The sequence below is a fragment of the Triticum aestivum genome, chromosome 3B (assembly GCF_018294505.1).
Source record: "Triticum aestivum cultivar Chinese Spring chromosome 3B, IWGSC CS RefSeq v2.1, whole genome shotgun sequence".
Classification (NCBI taxonomy): Eukaryota; Viridiplantae; Streptophyta; class Magnoliopsida; order Poales; family Poaceae; genus Triticum; species Triticum aestivum.
The window spans coordinates 138,538,147-138,557,315 of NC_057801.1; the positions used below are offsets into that span (position 1 = coordinate 138,538,147).

The following is a 19,169-nucleotide window of genomic DNA, read 5'->3' on the forward strand; positions in this document are numbered from 1 at the left end:
AGAAACAATAGGCCTTCTACGGATCATAGACAGAATGGGCCTTCTACGGGTCGTATCATCAATGGGCCTTATATGGGCCGGACGATCGATCGGCCAAACATGGGCCAATAACAGACCGCATTATGGTCGTAAACGGGCTAGAGTTGGAATCGCCCGTTCATGAGCCGACCATAACGAGCCGTCGTTAATAGGCTATATTTGATGACGCTATGAAAACGTCCCAAAGTATCAACGGGCCACAAACGGGCCGACTATAACAATGGGCTAAAATTGTCCCACAAGCAGAAAATGACAGTAACGGGCCGTAAGTAACCGAATGCTGGAAATGAGCCCAAGAATAAATAGGCCCTGAGAAGGCCGAAAGATAACATGGGCTAGAAACGGCCCAATGGAATAATGGGCCGTTAATGGGTATAAAGTGATACACTATTCATTACGGGCCAGTTTCAGCACGGGCCATTAATGGGCCAAGAGTTACAAAGGGCCTCATTGGGCCGAAAGACGTCATGGGCCATACATGGGCCGGAAGTTAAAATAGGCTGGAATCATATTGGATGGACCAGATGACGCTACTAGGCCTAATTTGGATAGGCCGTAACGGGCCCTTTGTTTGCGGGCTGTAAATGGGCTATATACGAACATGCCGTTAACAGGCTTTCCGTGGGCCGACCCGCCACCTTTTGACCAAGTCAAATGGGCCAGCCTTTTCACAGGAATGGGCCTCTGTTGGGCCGTGCCACGTGTCGATGTATCATAGGCGCCTTCGGTCCAATGAGTGGATGACATCTGTCCCAACGGTGAGATGACACGTGTTTACTCCAGCCAATGATGATTTTACACGTGGAAAATCCCCATTGGTCGGGGCTATTAACGGGTTATCGGATCCAAAACCGGACCCGATAGCTTAGCGGCATTCTTTTACGGTGGATGCCACATGTCGGTCGCCCTTGACGAAAGCACTTCTATGACGCAGGAATTATCGTCATGGAAGTGGCCACTTCCATGACGATAATTTTGGTAATGTCATGGAACACTTCTACGACAACACATGTATGACTATCTTGATTCTGTCATAAAATCATCATGGATATACATGCATGACAGAAAACGTGACCTATTGTGACAAACACGTATCATCACAGAAGTGCATTTTTTGTAGTGAGTAGCACCAATTGCCCCGGTGCACCAGATACATTCCCCGCCATCATCATCATTTTCTAAAGGTTCAGGATGGGGGCAGTGGTGGACGGCGGTGGTGGTGGGGCGGTGAGGCTGCCGCGGGAGCATCGCCAAAAATGGGCGGTGGTGGCTGGCGGTCCGGCCTATGGTCCGTGGCGGCAAGAAGAAGAAATCGTCGAGAGAAAAAAGATGCACTATGATATGTTTTCAGAAAACTGTTGTAGGTAGAAGATGACTGCTGACTTTTAGATTAGATATCAAGGGTAGAGAACCATCGACTGACCCAAATTGGGATTTTAGTCGACTAGCACTTAGCTAACCCCTACACTTTTTTTAGCTATAAGAGTGGTCATTCTTGATCAATTTTGAAAGGTACAATTGATACATCCCAAGGCTTGCTGAGCCAAATAAAAGGACCACTATCGAGTGATAAAATGCTCCGAACTAAATTATGGGCATCTACATTTGAAGCTTACTTTTCGTGGACGTAGATCACCTCCCAGAATCCATTCTTCCGTTCTTGAATCTCCCTGATCACCGAGCTATAATGGCCAAGTTCGCCTTTGTTGAGAGCATCACAACCGAGCTAGAGATTACTCTTCCAATACATGGTGTGAGGTCCGCACCAGTGAGAGAAGCCCCGTGTTGGATCTTGCCTCCTACTGGTTACATGAAATTCAATGTGGACGGCATAACTTGACCATGGGAGGTGTCCGAACCTTCTAGATGGTCTTGTTCATGGTAGTCACCGTGGACCCGAAGAATTGGATCCTATAAGCAGAGGCTGCCTAATACTTTCCATTTGCCTCAAATTTCCAAAAGATGACGTCATCAGCGCCCAATTAAAGTTGAAACTGCTCGAGACGAACCCAAGGATCATTCCACACAACCCAAGGCCATCTCAGTGTGAGAGCTCTCACAATTTTTCCTAAGTGGAGGATCCCAAGCCCACCAATGAGGGTGCGGCATCAGGCAAACTCCAAGCCGACCTTGCATTTTGCGCGTGAAGTTTTATCTTTTTTTAGAAGAGGGGGAACACCCTCAGCTCCGCATCGAGTGATGCACACAACCATTTTTATTTTAAAAAAATGCAAGTTTCAACATCCGAGTTTGCTACTTGTGAGTTGCGTTGGGATTTCCTCGAAGAGGAGGGGATGATGCAGTACAGTAGAGATAAGTATTTCCCTCAATTATGAAACCAAGGTTATCAATGCAGTAGGAGAACCAAGCAACACTATGTAAACAACACCTGCACACAAGTAACAAATACTTACAACCCAACGCGTAGGTTGTCAATCCCTCAACGGTATTGAGATAGATTAAATTGTATAGGATTTGATAAATATATCTAACTAAAACACCAAAGAAAATAAATAAAAGAAAATTGCAGCAAGGTATATTTGGTTTTACTATATGATAGAAAATAGACCTGGGGGCCATATTTTTCACTAGAGGCTTCTCTCGGGAAAATAGCATATGGTGGTAAACAGATTACTATTGGGCAATTGATAGAAAAGCAAATAAGTATGATGATATCCAAGGCAATGATCATGTATATAGGCATCACATCCAAAATTAGTAGAACGAAACGATTCTGCATCTACTACTATTACTCGTTACATCGACCGTTATCCAGCATGTATCTAGTGTATTAAGTTCATGGAAAAATGGAGTAATGCATTAAGAAAAATGACATGATGTAGAAAAGATAAACTCACGTATGAATAAACCCCATCTTGTTACCCTTAATAGCAACGATACATGCGTGTAATGTCTCTTTCTGTCACTGCGATTGAGCACCACAAGATCGAACTCATCACAAAGCACCTCTTTCCGTGACAAGATAAATCAATCTAGTTGGCCAAACCAGACCAATAAATCGGAGAAGAAATACGAGGCTATAACAATCATGCATAAAAGAGTTCAAAGAAAACTCAAATAATATTCATGGATAGATCTGATCATAAACTCATAATTCATCGGATCCCAACAAACACACCGCAAAAAAAGAGTTACATCAAATAGATCTCCAAGAACATCGAGGAGAGAACATTGTATTGAAGATCAAAAAGAGAGAAGAAGCCATCTAGCTACTAACAGACCTGTAGGTCTGTTGTAAAGTACTCACTCATCATCGGAGGGGCAGCAAGGATGATGAAGAACCCCTCTGTAGTCGCTGCCCCCTCCGGCAGAGTGCCGGAAAAGTCCTCTAGATTGGATCTCGTGGTTCTGGAACTTGCAGCGGCAAAAAAAGTATTTAGTCGACTCCCCTAGGGATTTGGGATTTTAGTGTATTTATAGAGGTGGAGGTAGGTCAAGGTGGTGCTCGTGGGCCCCACTACCCACCAGGGCGTGCTAGAGGCGCCTGGCGCACCCTGGTGCCTAGTGGGCCCCATGAGCCTCTTCTTGTGGGTTCCAGAAGCTTCCAGGGTCTCTTCTTGCCGAAAAAAAACTCAAAAAATTTCGAGGCATTTGGACTTTTTGGTATTGATATGCTGGAACGTAAAAAACAAGCAAAAAACAGCAACTGGCACTTGGCACTAAGTTAATAGGTTAGTCCGAGAAAATGATATAAAGTTGCTGGTAAATGTATATAAAACATGGAAGATTAATAAATAATAATATAACAACATGGAACAATCAAAAAATATAAATACGTTGGAGACGTATCAGCATCCCCAAGCTTAATTCATGCTTGTCCTCGAGTAGATAAATGCTAAAGGCAGAACTTTTGGAATGTTATCAACCATGTTCGTCACATATTCTTTTCTTTTGTAGCATGGACATTTGGACTTTAGATGATTCAAACCAATAGTCTATAATTTTACATGAAAGCATCAATACTCAAGCATATCAACAAGCAACCATGTCTTTCAAAATATCAACGCTAAAGAAAGCTATCCCTAGCCCATTATGCTCAATCATTGATCCATTTATTAAACACACTCAGATATTAGCTACATCCAATGCACAAGTATGATAATGGTGTTCCATAGTTGGTTCTTTATAAGAGAAGATGGAGATTCAATTAAAATAAAAATTGCATAAAAGTAAATATATAGGCCCTTCATAAAGGGGAGCAGAGATTTGTAGAGGTGCTAGAGCTCATAGCTTAAATTGAGAGATAAAATTGTTTTGAGAGGCATGCTTTTCCTGTCAACGAAAACGACCGAGAATTTCCATTATCTTCCATGCTAGATAAAATATGAGCGGTTCCCAAACATAAAATAAAGTTTATTTCCTTTCCACCACTATTTCACAATCCATGGCTAGCCATATCCACGGGTGCCTTCCATACCAACACTTTCCAAGGAATTTATTATTTGACAACATAAAGTTTTTTTTTTCATTTCAGGACTGGGCATCCCTATAACCTGCCACACTCTCGTGCAATGACAAGTGAATAAACACTCATCTTGAGAATAGCATACCTAGCATGGAAAATATTGGCCACCCCCTGCCTCTTCATGAGTGGTACGGACACACAAAAAGGAAATTCATTTTGAAAATTAGAGTTGGCACATACAAATTTATTTGGAACAGCGTCGAAATACCGCATATAGGTAGGTATGATGGACTCATTTGGCACAATTTTGGTTTAAGGAGTTGGATGCACAAGCAATAGTTTCTCTTAGTAAAATGAAGGCTAGCAAATAGATTGAGAAGCGACCAACCAAGAAACAAAAATGATCAAATACAAGCATTAAACATAACTAACACTGAATAATGCACCACAAGTAGGATGTAACTTCGTTGCATAACTATTGAGTTTCGTGCTTGCATAGGGAATCACAAACCTTAACACCAATATTCTTACTAAAGCATAATTACTCACCAACATGACTCACATATTACTATCTCCATATCGCAAAACTATTGCAAGGAGTCAAGTTTATAATATCCAATGATCTTCATGAAAGTTTTTATTATCCCTCTTGAATATCTATAAATTTGGGACCAAATTCACATCTCGTGCAAATTACCGTTACTATTTTTAACTCTCAAAAAGATCTAACTGAAGCATGAGAGCATAAATATTTCTTCAAAAAAATTCAACTCTCAAAATAATATAAGTGAAGCATGATAGCATATTTCTTCAAAATTCTAGTAACTCTCAAGATAATATAAGTGAAGCATGCAAGCATATTTCTTTAAAATTTTACTAAGTCTCAAAATAATATAAGTGAAGCGTGAGAGTATTTCTTCAAATTAAAACACCACCATGCTAAAAAAGATTTAAGTGAAGCACATAGAGCAATTGCCTAGCTCAAAAAAAATTTAAGTGAAGCACGTAGAGCAATTGCCTAGCTCAAAAAAATTTAAGTGAAGCAATTCTAACAAATCATAATATCATTATGGATCTCTCAAATAGGTGTGTCCAGCAAGGATGATTGTGAAAAACAAAAAAGAAAAATAAGCAAAGACTCATATAATACAAGACGCTCCAAGCAAAACTCATGATATGTGACGAATAAAAATATAGCTCCAAATAAAATTACCGATGGTCGTTAGAAGAGGGGATGCCTTCTAGGGAATCCCCAAGCTTAGTTGGTTGGAAGTCCTTGAATATTACATTGGGGTGCCTTGTATATCCTAAGCTTAGGATATTTCCACTCCTTATTCCTTCATCCATTGTGATCTCACCCAAAACATGAAAACTTCAATCACACAAAACTTAACAAAAACCTTCGTGAGATCCGTTAGCATAATAAAGCAAATCACCACTTTAAGTACTATTGCGAACCCATTCATATTTTGTTATTGCATTATACCAACTATATTCTAACTTTACCATGGCTTTATACCCCCTCATAGATACATCAAAATAAGCACACAATGCAACGAAAATAGAACCTGTCAAAAACAGAATAGTCTGTAGTAATCTGAACTTTGACCATACTTCTGTAATTCCGAAAATTCTGAATAATTAGGACAACATGGGAAATTTTGTATATCAATCATATGTAAAACATTCAGAATTTTATCACACTCTAGCGAATTTTAACAATTCTGCTACTGGACGCAAAAGTTTTTGTTAATGCACATAATCAAATCAATTATCACCCAAATTATGCCAAAGGCTTTACTTGGCACAAACACTAATTGAAACACTAAAACACAATCATAAAAGTAGTATAATTTCATATTTATTGAAGAACGGAAAGGGAAAGAGGATAACTATTGGGTTGCCTCCCAACAAGCGCTTTTGTTTAAACCCTTTTAGCTAGGCATTGATAATTTTAATGATGCTTGCATGAAAGATAATAATTGAAACACAAAGAGATCATCATGTAGTAGTCAAGAACATATTTAAGTCTAAGATACTTCCTATGCATAGCCATTTTATAAGCAATCAAATTATCAAGGCAAGCAAAAACTAGCTTATGCAAGGAAGAAGAAAGAAACAATAGCAATCTCATCACAACGAGATGTAATTTAGTAACATGAAAATATCTACAACCATATTTTACTCTCTCACAATAATTACAAGTAGGATCATAGTCAAATTCAACAATATAGCTATCATATAAAATTTTCTCTCCATGATCCACAGGCATAAAAAAATTTACAATCTTCCAAGGTAGTGGGATTAACATCAACTAGAGTCATGACCTCTCCAAATCCACTTTTATCAATAAATTCATAAGATTGAACATTCTAAAAATATGTGGGATTATTTTTACTTGGAGTTGACGCTCTTCCAAACCCACTTTCAATAATATTTCAAACATTATTATCAATTTCATATTCATCATGAGGCTTAAATAAATTTTCAGGATCATAAGAAGAATCATCCCAATCATGATCATTACAATAAGTAGTGGACATAGCACAATTAACATCCCCAAGCTTGGGGTTTTGCATATGATTAACACGATTGACACTAATATAATTTATAATAACCTCATTGCAATCATGCTTTTCATTCAAGGAGCTATCATGAACCACTTTATAAAGTTCTTCTTTTAGCACTTCATCACAATTTTTAGATTCACAAATTTCAATAAAAAACTTCATAAAGAAAATATAGTGCACTTAACTCACCAGTAATTGTTTCTTGTATCTTTTAAAAAGATTAGCAAGTGGATGAGGGTCCATAAGCTTTTTGCTTTCTGATTTTCAATAAACACACAATTATGGCAAACAAACAAGCAAAGCAACAAAGTAAAATATTTTTGTGTTTTTTATAAAACGTTTTAGAAGTGGGAGAGATGAAAATGAGAGGCAAAGTCAAATAAGGAGTTGAAAGTTTATGCGTAGGTCCTTGATAGATGTTGATGATGTCCCCCGGCAACGGCGCGAGAAATTCTTCCTACTACTTGTGAGCTATGTTGGGATTTCCCCGAAGAGGAGGGATGATGCAGTACAACAGAGATAAGTATTTCCCTCAGTTATGAAACCAAAGTTATCAATCCAGTAGGAGAATCGAGCAACACTATGTAAACAACACCTGCACACAAATAACAAATACTTGCAACCCAACGCGTAGAGGGGTTGTCAATCCCTCAATGGTATTGAGATAGATTAAATTGTATAGGATTTGATAAATAGGTCTAACTAAAACACAAACTAAAATAAATAAAAAGAAATTGTAGCAAAGTATTTTCCGTTTTAATATATAATAAAAATAGAGCCCGGGGCCATAGTTTTCACTAGAGGCTTCTCTCGAGAAAATAGTATACGGTGGGTAAACATATTACTGTTGGGAAATTGATAGAAAAGCAAATAATTATGATGATATCCAAGGCAATGATCATGTATATAGGCATCACATCCAAGATTAGTAGACCAAAATGATACTGCAACTACTGCTATTACTCCACACATCGACCGCTATCCAGCATGCATCTAGTATATTACTGAGTAATGCATTAAGAAAGATGACATGATGTAGACAAGATACACTCACGTATGAATAAACCCCATCTTGTTACCCTTAATAACAATGATACATGCGTGTCATGTCTCTTTCTGTCACTGAGATTGAACACTGCAAGATCAAACCCATCACAAAGCACCTCTTCCCATGGCAAGATAAATCAATCTAGTTGGCAAAACCAAACCAATAAATCGGAGAAGAAATACGAGGCTATAACAATCATGCATAAAAGAACTCAGAGAAAACCCAACTAATATTCATGGATATATCTGATCATAAACTCACAATTCACCGGATCCCGACAAACACACTGCAAAAAAAGAGTTACATCAAATAGATCTCCAAGAACGTCGAGGAGAACATTGTATTGAAGATCAAAATTAGAGAAGCGCCATCTAGCTACTAACTACAGACCCGTAGGTCTGTGGTAAACTACTCACGCATTATCGGAGGGACATCAAGAATGATGAAGAACCCCTCCGTGATCATTGCCCCCCCCCCCCCGACAGAGTGCCGGAAAAGGCCTCTAGATTTGATCTCGTGGTTTTGGAAGTTGCGGCGGCGGAAACAATATTTCGTCAACTCCCCTAGAGTTCTTGGGATTTTAGAGTATTTATAGAGGCAGAGGTAGGTCAAGGCGGTGCCTATGGGCCCCACTACCCACCAGGGTGTGCCAAAGGCCCCTGGCGTTCCCTGGTGCCTAGTGGGCCCTACGAGCCTCTTCTCGTGGCCTCCAGAAACTTCGAGGGTCTCTTCTTGTCAGGAAAAATCTCCAAAAGTTTTGTGGCATTTGGACTTTGTTTGGTATTGATATTCTGCAAAGTAAAAGAACAAGCAAAAAACAACAACTGACACTGGGCACTAAGTTAATAGGTTAGTCCCAAAAATGATATAAAGTAGCTAGTAAATGTATAAAAAACATTCAAGATTGATAATATAACAACATGGAACAATAAAAAAATTATAGATACGTTGGAGACGTATCGGAGTTCAATAGAGTTCAACAAATAAAATGCCACAAATGGCTGTCCTAAGGGCAATAAAAAGACATAGGAAAATGAGCCTCATACCTAGAGTTTATCCTTAGCTGACCAGAGGAAAGGCACACTCAATCTTGTTGTTGTGTAACACAACAGGGGCCGTCGAGGGGGTGATGTGGTAAATGACTTGTGAAGTAAGGACCGACTTAGCCAAAGCCGCCCGAGCGACCGTGGTGATGTTTCTCCCTTGCCAGGGAGGAAGCTTCCGAGAATGCTAGAGTCTTCAAGAAGAAATCAAACGCTGCCCTACTGCATTCTTGAGCTTATTCAAGACCCGACCAGACTTTGGATCACCGCGGCGGCTAGGCACCTTAGTATCATCATGCCGCGAGAGTAGCAGTTGTTGTTTTCGTTTCAAAGGATCTTCAGGCACTTGCAAAGGATCTTCAGGCACAGAAAAATTGCTACCGTTACATAGATGATGGATCCTGAACATCATGTGTAAATGGGCAATACTTACGTGATGGTTTTTATGGCTAGTAGTTTACATACTGGACGACCCATCTAGGGAGGCGCTACTAAACTCCGTTTTAGCCGGTTCTGTAAACATTTTAGAATGTTCCGCGCCAGGCTTGTTGTTTTTGTTTTAGTTCTTATTTTGACTTTGATTTCAGTTTTATTTTTCTTTGTTTCTTTTTCCATTCATGAATATTCATAAATTTTTGCTCTCTTTTTAAAAAATAAAAAATGTCAAATTTGTGAATATTTTTAAATTCATGATTTTTTTCAAATTCATGGACTTTGTAAAATTCACAAATTTCTTTCAAAACCAATGTATTTTTTATTGTGCCATTTTATGAACTAGCAGAAAAAGGTGCACATTTTTCCTAAGCTAGTTTTTTACACTTTTCCTAAGCTAGTTGACTAGCCATAGACAAGCGAAAAAAAATCAACAAACATGCCGAGCCAAAATCCGATTTGTCTCCTTCTGCGTTGTTTAATTTGATTCTTGTAGACAACACGCCGGCGTGTGTGTGTGTGTGTGGGGGGGGGGGGGGGGGGGGTTCTTAAACACGCCGGCCCATAGAGCTGTGTGGTTTTTCCTTTTTTTTCATGAATTATCTGGTTTAAAAGATGTGAACGATTGAAGCTAGTGAAGGTAAAATATATTAGTGCATTTCTTTGGGAGAGAGAAGGGCAGCGCATAACATGATTGAAAAGAGTAATGCTATCGACAAAGGTTAATAATAGGTAATAGGTGGATGAAGGGGCAATAATACTAGACGTACAGGCAGATTGATACAAGACTTTACAGGGAGAGAACGTGGTCTCATCTAATTGGCCTTCACTGGTGGGCCCGCCCTCCTAATTAAATCTCCTCTCGTACGTCTAGCATTGCTCATGAAGGGGCCCACCTCAATTCAGGGGGAGGGAGATAATTAGTTTGGGAAGTTAAGTAAAATATTTGTAGAATTTTGTAGGTCTAGCAGTATATTGGACTGAAAAACATGTGACCTATTGTATCATCTATCACGTTAAGAGTGTATTGCAGTTATTTCATTTGAGTAACAGTTCCGCTTATATTTCATTTGAGTACATTATTCTGGCCACCAATCTTGAGCACTCGATGAAGGGTCCGGGATCTGCCGGCACTCAATTTTCCGCTTTCATAAGCTACACACTACACAGAACCGGAGGGTGAGGGGGCGGGGTAGGAACTCGCGCAGTCTGCTGGGGCGAAGGTCACGGTGCCCTTGTCGAGATCATACCCAACGTGCATGTTCTGCTGGGCGATGTTCCCGATGATCGACGCCGGTAACTGCTCCGACATCGCCGCCACCGCCAAGCACAGGATCCCCTCCTGCACCTCCACGAACGTGTTCTCCGCCTTCAGCGTGACCGCAACGCTGCCGCCCAGCCCCAGCGTCACGTCAGGGATCATGGCCGCAACCTGCCCCTCCCGCACCCTGCTCACGTCGAAGCACAGCGGCAGGAACTTTTCTGGCGACTGGGCAGGCGGGAGCTTGATCCGCCGTGTCAGCTCCTTCACAAGTGGGTCTAAAAGCGCCTCCGGGAGGTATGTGAGCGTCGTGCCGGAGTCGACGATGACGGGGGACTGGTCCGGCGCCGCGAAGGTCTTGTCCCCGACCTTGACGGACCGGAGCTCGACGGTGTAGTATGCCTTCACTTGGGATGGGATCAGCGGCGTCGTCGCCGCGCCCGGATCCGTGACGGTGGCCCGGGGGCCGAAGTTGAGCGCGGAGGAGGCCATGACGGAGTAGGGCACGAGGCAGTAGGAGAACCTCCGGCCCAGCGAGGTGTCTGCGCCGAGCTGACTGACGAGGGAGAGGTCGCCGCCGCCGAGGCCGACGAGGCCGTCCCCGATGAACGTGCCGACGAAGGTCGTGGAGCAGCCGAAGTTGACGTGGGCCACGCGCGTCGTCCCATCGCCGCGGGCGCCCGGGGCGTCGGCGAAGGTGAAGGTCTCTGTGGAGAGGAGGCCGCTTGTGTGGGAGCCGTCGCCGTAGGAGTATGAGTACCTGCACTTGGAGTCGGTGCCACAGGCTGCGTCGGGCAGCTCGCCGCACGCGCCGGAGTCACAGTCCACGAGGCTGAACGTCGTCGATTTGGAGGGGTCGAACTGGACGCCCGGCGACTGCGCGTCCGCGTCACGGGCGGCCGCCAGACCAGGACCGTCGCCTCCTTAGCTGCAATTGAGCCAGATGAGGTCGCTGCCGGTGTCGGCGATGGCGACCATAGGAGTGGGCGGCGTGCCTATGTTCACGGCCATCAGGTATTCGGACGACCTGGACGTGACCTCGGACACGACGCCGCCGTCAGCTGAGGGCGCGTCGACGCGGACGTAGTAGCGCGAGAGCGCCGCGGCGCGAGCCGCGGACCGCCGCACGGCCTCGAGCACGCGGGCAGGCGCGGTGAGCGTCGGGTCGTGGAACGGCGACCTGACCGAGTCACGGTGGATGAACTCCACGCTAAACCCATCGCCTCCGCTGACGGCGTACGCCGTGCACGCGCACAGCTGGGCCGTCAGGACGACGGCGGCGAGCAGGAGAGCGCGGGATACCATCGTCCGAGGCATCGTGTCCTAGCTTAACTCCCAAGGATTAGCTCTACTGGGGTTGCTTTGCTGCTGCTGCTATGCAGAGGGCAGTATTTATAGGCGAATTTGCGTAAGATTATAATGGCAGATGGTTAATGGGGAGACGAATGTGGTAAGTCGGGATATGATCTCTACTTCTAATATAGCAGTTGGTGAATAGTTTGCCGGTTTTTTTCGCTGGTTTTTTTTCATCTCACCACTTCGTTGATTTTATTTCGCTGGTTTTATTTCGTCTCCCTTCCACCTGCCTTTTCGCTTCACCACCCACATAAACCCATCAGATTAGTTACCATATATTCGTGCTTGATCTGGCAGGTGTCGATTCTATTTAATCATGTAAATATTTGATAATTAAGAATTCAAAAATAATACCATATACAGAAGATCACCTTCCAAACAAATCACCCCCCTCTCCGATTTATTTCTCCCACCGATCTCCTTCCATACTAATAAAGTACGCATTACATTCCTAACGAAGAGAGAAAATAAAAAAAGAACCTCCCACCCGCACGACCCCTCCCACGCCTCCAGTGCGCCGCCACCCGTCACCACGTTGCTGCGCCGCCACCCCCACCTCCAGTGCCCCGCCACCCACCGCCACGCTGCTGCGCGGCGACGGCAATCTTCGGCCAGATCTGGCTGAGGAGGCGAGTAGGAGTTGGATCCTGTTCCGGGGACGGTGTGGAGATGATCTAGGAGGCGCGGGAGGAGGTCCAGCGGCGCGGTTAGCGTCGCCAGCCGCCACGCCGACGCCCACCCTCGCACCGGCATCACCTGAGGCAAAAAACCGCATAGACGCTCCTCCTCTCCCGGACAAGGTCTCAAAGGAGACACCGCCGCCGATCTGGGGATATGCCGTCGCAGATCACCAAGACGCGGCCGTCGCGGACCACCAGGACGTCGGCAGCGGCGGCGCCTCCGATACGTCATGGACCAGGACGCGGCCGTCGCCGATCAGGAACAGGACGTTGCTGTCGCGGATCCCAGGACACTGCCGGCGACGCCGCCTTAGATACCCACACCAACCGCCAGCCGGTGCCCACCACATCGACCAGCTCCAAGGTTTGTTCCTTCTCCTCTTCCTACCTTTTCTCACCAACGAGCAGCACGAGGATGCAGCAGCGGCCTGCTAAAAAAGAACCAAAGGCCCCTGTTCGTGCATCTCTTTCTATGTATGTGGATAAATGGGAGGTTGGGTTATGCAGTCGAGTTGTTTGATAAAATGTGCACAAAGAGCATGATCCATGTCTCTGTTTCTTCATGATTAATTTCTTCCTATCTTGAGATGCACATGAACATTTTTCAGATGGTGGTATGCGGTTTTCTTGGCAGCGGCGTCGGGATCAGGCTCCAGTTCCCCCTACCCCACATTGTTGTTGTTGTTGCTGCTGCTCCAGTTCCAATTCCAGCGAGTGCCAGCGATGGGGATGCTCGGATCGCAGTCCCTGCTCTCATTTTCCTCCAACCTCTGGTAAGCCTCCTCCTCACCCGCTTCGCCGAAGCGGGATTCATAGGTTAGTTTAGTTTGGAAGTGTTCACTGGGCTTGTATGTTTCATTCCTAACATGCTAGCTCCTGCCTAAACACGCATTAGAGAATCTCATGTATGTAACAGAAGATACACAAATGTGGTTTTCCAGGGAGCATCAGCTACGTCTTATGTGGGGATGAACCGAGTGATAGGAAAATATTTTGTTGAATGCAATGGGAAGGCGAAAAACGACACGCCTTGGTGAAGCAACTCTGAGATTCGGTAAGGCTAATCAAGTCTGCAATCAAATCCAAAAGCAGGGGCAGAGAAAAACGTTAAAAATACTTTTTAGCTATTGATTGAAGTGACCGGTAATTAGTAGCAGGAGCAACAGTTGTAGTAATAACCTACCTAGGCATATTTTCTCTCTTTCCTATCACATGGCACAGTGAATAACTTTATAGTACAAATTTGTTCCTTTTTGTGTATATGACAAGTTGGCAACTTCACAAAATACATTCACATTTGTTATTTTAAATTATCATGTCATGGAGGTTCTCGTTATTTCGAATCTTTGGTTGGAACCTTCATTTTGTGTTATTAAATGCACATGGTATTCAATTATCTCCATTATGGTGAGAAGACTTTGATCTTGATATATCAGATTTAAGCCTCGTACACCATAGGAGGTCCTCCTTTTGGTGATATTCACTCATATGCCATTTTAAATTATCATGTCATGGAGGTGCTGGGTATTTCGAATCTTTGGTTGGAACCTTCATTTTGTGTTATTAAATGCACATGGTATTCAGTTATCTCCATTATGGTGAGAAGACTTTGATCTTGATATATCAGATTTAAGCCTCGTACACCATAGGAGGTCCTCCTTTTGGTGATATTCACTCATATGCCATTTTAAATTATCATGTCATGGAGGTGCTGGGTATTATCTTTGGTTGGAACCTTCATTTTGCGTTAAATTCACATGGTATTCAGTTATCTCCATTATTACCAGTAGCAACTGAAGGAAATATGCCCTAGAGGAAATAATAAAGTTATTATTTATTTCCTTATATCATGATAAATGTTTATTATTCATGCTAGAATTGTATTAACCGGAAACATGATACATGTGTGAATACATAGACAAACATATAGTCACTAGTATGCCTCTACTTGACTAGCTCATTAATCAAAGATGGTTATGTTTCCTAACCATAGACATGTGTTGTCATTTGATTAATGAGGTCACATCATTAGGAGAATGATGTGATTAACATGACGCATTCCGTTAGCCTAGCACTTGATCGTTTAGTATGTTGCTAATGCTTTCTTCATGACTTATACATGTTTCTGTAACTATGAGATTATGCAACTCCCGTTTACCGGAGGAACACTTTGGGTGCTACCAAACGTCACAACGTAACTGGGTGATTATAAAGGAGTACTACAGGTGTCTCCAAAGGTACATGTTGGGTTGGCGTATTTCGAGATTAGGTTTTGTCACTCCGATTGTCGGAGAGGTATCTCTGGGCCCTCTCGGTAATGCACATCACTATAAGCCTTGCAAGCAATGTAGCTAATGAGTTGGTTACGGAATGATGCATTACGCAACGAGTAAAGAGACTTGCCAGTAACGAGATTGAACTAGGTATTGGATACCGACGATCGAATCTCGGGCAAGTAACATACCGATGACAAAGGGAACAACGTATGTTGTTATGCGGTTTGACCGATAAAGATCTTCGTAGAATATGTAGGAGCCAATATGAGCATCCAGGTTCCGCTATTGGTTATTGACCGAGAATAGTTCTAGGACATGTCTACATAGTTCTCGAACCCGTAGGGTCCGCACGCTTAAGGTTTCGATGACAGTTATATTATGAGTTTATGTGTTTTGATGTACCGAAGGAGTTAGGAGTCCCGGATGAGATCGGGGACATGACGAGGAGTCTCGAAATGATCGAGACGTAAAGATCGATATATTGAACGACTATATTCGGAGTTCGGAAAGGTTCCGAGTGATTCGGGTATTTTTCGGAGTACCGGAGAGTTACGGGAATTCGCCGGAGAGTATATGGGCCTTATTGGGCCATATGGGAATAGAGGAGAGAGGCCGAAAGGAAGGAGGCGCGCAGCCCCCCTCTGGTCCGAATTGGACAAGGGGTGCGGCCCCCTTTTCCTTCCTCCTCTCCCCCTCTTTCCCCCTTCTCCTACTCCAACAAGGAAGGAGGGAGTCCTACTCCCGGTGGGACTAGGACTCCCCTTGGCGCGCCCCTCCTCGGCCGGCCGCCCCCTCCCCCCTTGCTCCTTTATATACGGGGGCAGGGGGGCACCTCTAGGCACAACACAAGTTGATCTACGGATCATTCCTTAGCCGTGTGCGGTGCTTCCCTCCACCATATTCCACCTCGGTCATATCGTCGCGGAGTTTAGGCGAAGCCCTGCGCCGGTAGAGCATCATCATCGTCACCACGCCGTCGTGCTGACGGAACTCATCCCCGACACTTTGCTGGATCGGAGTCCGGGGATCGTCATCGAGCTGAACGTGTGCTGAACTCGGAGGTGCCGTACGTTCGGTATTTCGATCGGTCGGATCGTGAAGACGTACGACTACATCAACCGTGTTGTCATAACGCTTCCGCTTACGGTCTACGAGGGTACGTGGACAATACTCTCCCCTCTCGTTGCTATGCCATCACCATGATCTTGCGTGTGCGTAGGAATTTTTTCAAATTACTACGTTCCCCAACAGTGGTATCAGAGCCTAGGTTTTATGCGTTGATGTTATATGCACGAGTAGAACACAAGTGAGTTGTGGGCGATACAAGTCATACTGCTTACCAGCATGTCATACTTTGGTTCGGCGGCATTGTGAGATGAAGCGGCCCGGACCGACATTACGCGTACGCTTACGCGAGACTGGTTTCACCGTTGCGAGCACTCGTGCTTAAAGGTGGCTGGCGGGTGTCTGTCTCTCTCACTTTAGCTGAATCGAGTGTGGCTACGCCTGGTCCTTGCATAGGTTAAAACAACACCAACTTGACAAACTATCGTTGTGGTTTTGATGCGTAGGTAAGAACGGTTCTTGCTCAGCCCGTAGCAGCCACATAAAATTTACAACAACAAAGTAGAGGACGTCTAACTTGTTTTTGTAGGGCATGTTGTGATGTGATATGGTCAAGACATGATGCTATATTTTATTGTATGAGATGATCATGTTTTGTAACCGAAGTTATCGGCAACTGGCAGGAGCCATATGGTTGTCGCTTTATTGTATGAAATGCAAACGCCCTGTAATTGCTTTACTTTATCACTAAGCGGTAGCGATATTCATAGAAGTAATAGATGGCGTAACAACAATGATGCTACGATGGAGATCAAGGTGTCGCGCCGGTGACGATGGAGATCACAAGCACAAGATGATGATGGCCATATCATATCACTTATATTGATTGCATGTGATGTTTATCCTTTATGCATCTTATCTTGCTTTGATTGACGGTAGCATTTTAAGATGATCTCTCACTAATTATCAAGAAGTGTTCTCCTGAGTATGCACCGTTGCGAAAGTTCTTCGTGCTGAGATACCACGTGATGATCGGGTGTGATAGGCTCTACGTTCAAATACAACGGGTGCAAAACAGTTGCACACGCGGAATACTCGGGTTAAACTTGATGAGCCTAGCATATACATATATGGCCTCGGAACACGGAGACCGAAAGGTCGAGCGTGAATCATATAGTAGATATGATCAACATAATGATGTTCACCATTGAAACTACTCCATCTCACGTGATGATCGGACATGGTTTAGTTGATTTGGATCACGTGATCACTTAGATGACTTGAGAGATGTCTGTCTAAGTGGGAGTTCTTAAGTAATATGATTAATTGAACTTAAATTTATCATGAACTTACTCCAGGTAGTATTTTGCAAATTATGTTGTAGATCAATAGCTCGCATTGTTGCTTTCATATGTTTATTTTGATATGTTCCTAGAGAAAATTGTGTTGAAATATGTTAGTAGCAATGATGCGGATTGGATCCGTGATCTGAGGTTTATCCTCATTGCTGCACAGAAGAATTATGTCCTTAATGCACCGCTAGGTGACAGACCTATTGCAGGAGCAGATGCAGACGTTATGAACGTTTGGCTAGCTCAATATGATGACTACTAGATAGTTTAGTGCACCATGCTTAACGGCTTAGAATCGGGACTTCGAAGACGTTTTGAACGTCATGGACCAGATGAGATGTTCCAGGAGTTGAAGTTAATATTTCAAGCAAATACCCGAGTTGAGAGATATGAAGTCTCCAACAAGTTCTATAGCTAAAAGATGAGGAGAATCGCTCAACTAGTGAGCATGTGCTCAGATTGTCTGGGTACTTCAATCACTTGAATCAAGTGGGAGTTAATCTTCTAGATAAGATAGTGATTGACAGAATTCTCTAGTCACCATCACTAAGTTACTAGAACTTCGTGATGAACTATAGTATGCAAGGGATGACGAAAACGATTCCCGAGCTCTTCGTGATGTTGAAATCGACGAAGGTAGAAATCAAGAAAGAGCATCAAGTGTTGATGATTGACAAGACCACTAGTTTCAAGAAAAGGGCAAAGGGAAAGAAAGGGAACTTCAAGAAGAATGACAAGCAAGTTGTCACTCCCGCGAAGAAGCCCAAAGCTGGACCAAAGCCTGAAACTGAGTGATTACACTGCAAAGGAAATGGTCATTGGAAGCGGAAATGCCCTGAATATTTGGTGGATAAGAAGGATGGCAAAGTGAACAAGGGTATATTTGATATACAGGTTATTGATGTGTGCCTTACTAGTGTTTATAGTAGCCCCTGAGTATTTGATACTTGTTCGGTTGCTAAGATTAGTAATTCGAAACAGGAGTTACAGAATAAACAGAGACTAGTTGAAGGGGAAGTGACGATGAGTGTTGGAAGTAGTTCCAAGAATGATATGATCATCATCACACACTCCCTATACTTTCGGGATTAGTGTTGAACCTAAATAAATGTTATTTGGCGTTTGCGTTGAGCATGAATATGATTTGATCATGTTTATTGCAATACGGTTATTCATTTAAAATCAGAGAATAATTGTTATTCTGTTTACATGAATAAAACCTTCAATGGTCATACACCCAATGAAAATTGTTTGTTGGATCTCGATCGTAGTGATACACATATTCATAATATTGATGCCAAAAGATGCAAAGTTAATAATGATAGTGCAACTTATTTGTGGCACTGCCGTTTGGGTCATATTGGTGTAAAGCGCATGAAGAAACTCCATAAAGATGAATTTTTGGAATCACTTGGTTACGAATCATTTGATGCTTGCGAACCGTGCCTTTTGGGCAAGATGACTAAAACTCCGTTCTTCGGAACAATGGAACAAGCTACTGACTTATTGGAAATAATACATACCGATGTATGCGATCCAATGAGTGTTGATGCTCATGGCAAGTATCGTTATTTTCTGACCTTCACAAGATGATTTGAGCAGATATGGGTATATCTACTTG

At 43.3% G+C, this 19,169-nt stretch overlaps 1 protein-coding gene and 1 pseudogene across 1 annotated transcript; both read right to left on the minus strand.

Moving 5' to 3' along the window:
- Positions 1–10,531: 10,531 nt before the first annotated feature.
- Positions 10,532–11,612, minus strand: LOC123067399 (aspartic proteinase CDR1-like; annotated as a pseudogene).
- On the minus strand, positions 11,500–12,158 carry LOC123065042 (aspartic proteinase CDR1-like). The gene has a single exon (XM_044488414.1). The coding sequence runs from the start codon at positions 12,134–12,136 to the stop codon at positions 11,744–11,746; it is 393 nt and encodes a 130-aa protein (XP_044344349.1). The 5' UTR covers positions 12,137–12,158; the 3' UTR covers positions 11,500–11,743.
- Between the last annotated feature and the right edge of the window lie 7,011 nt (positions 12,159–19,169).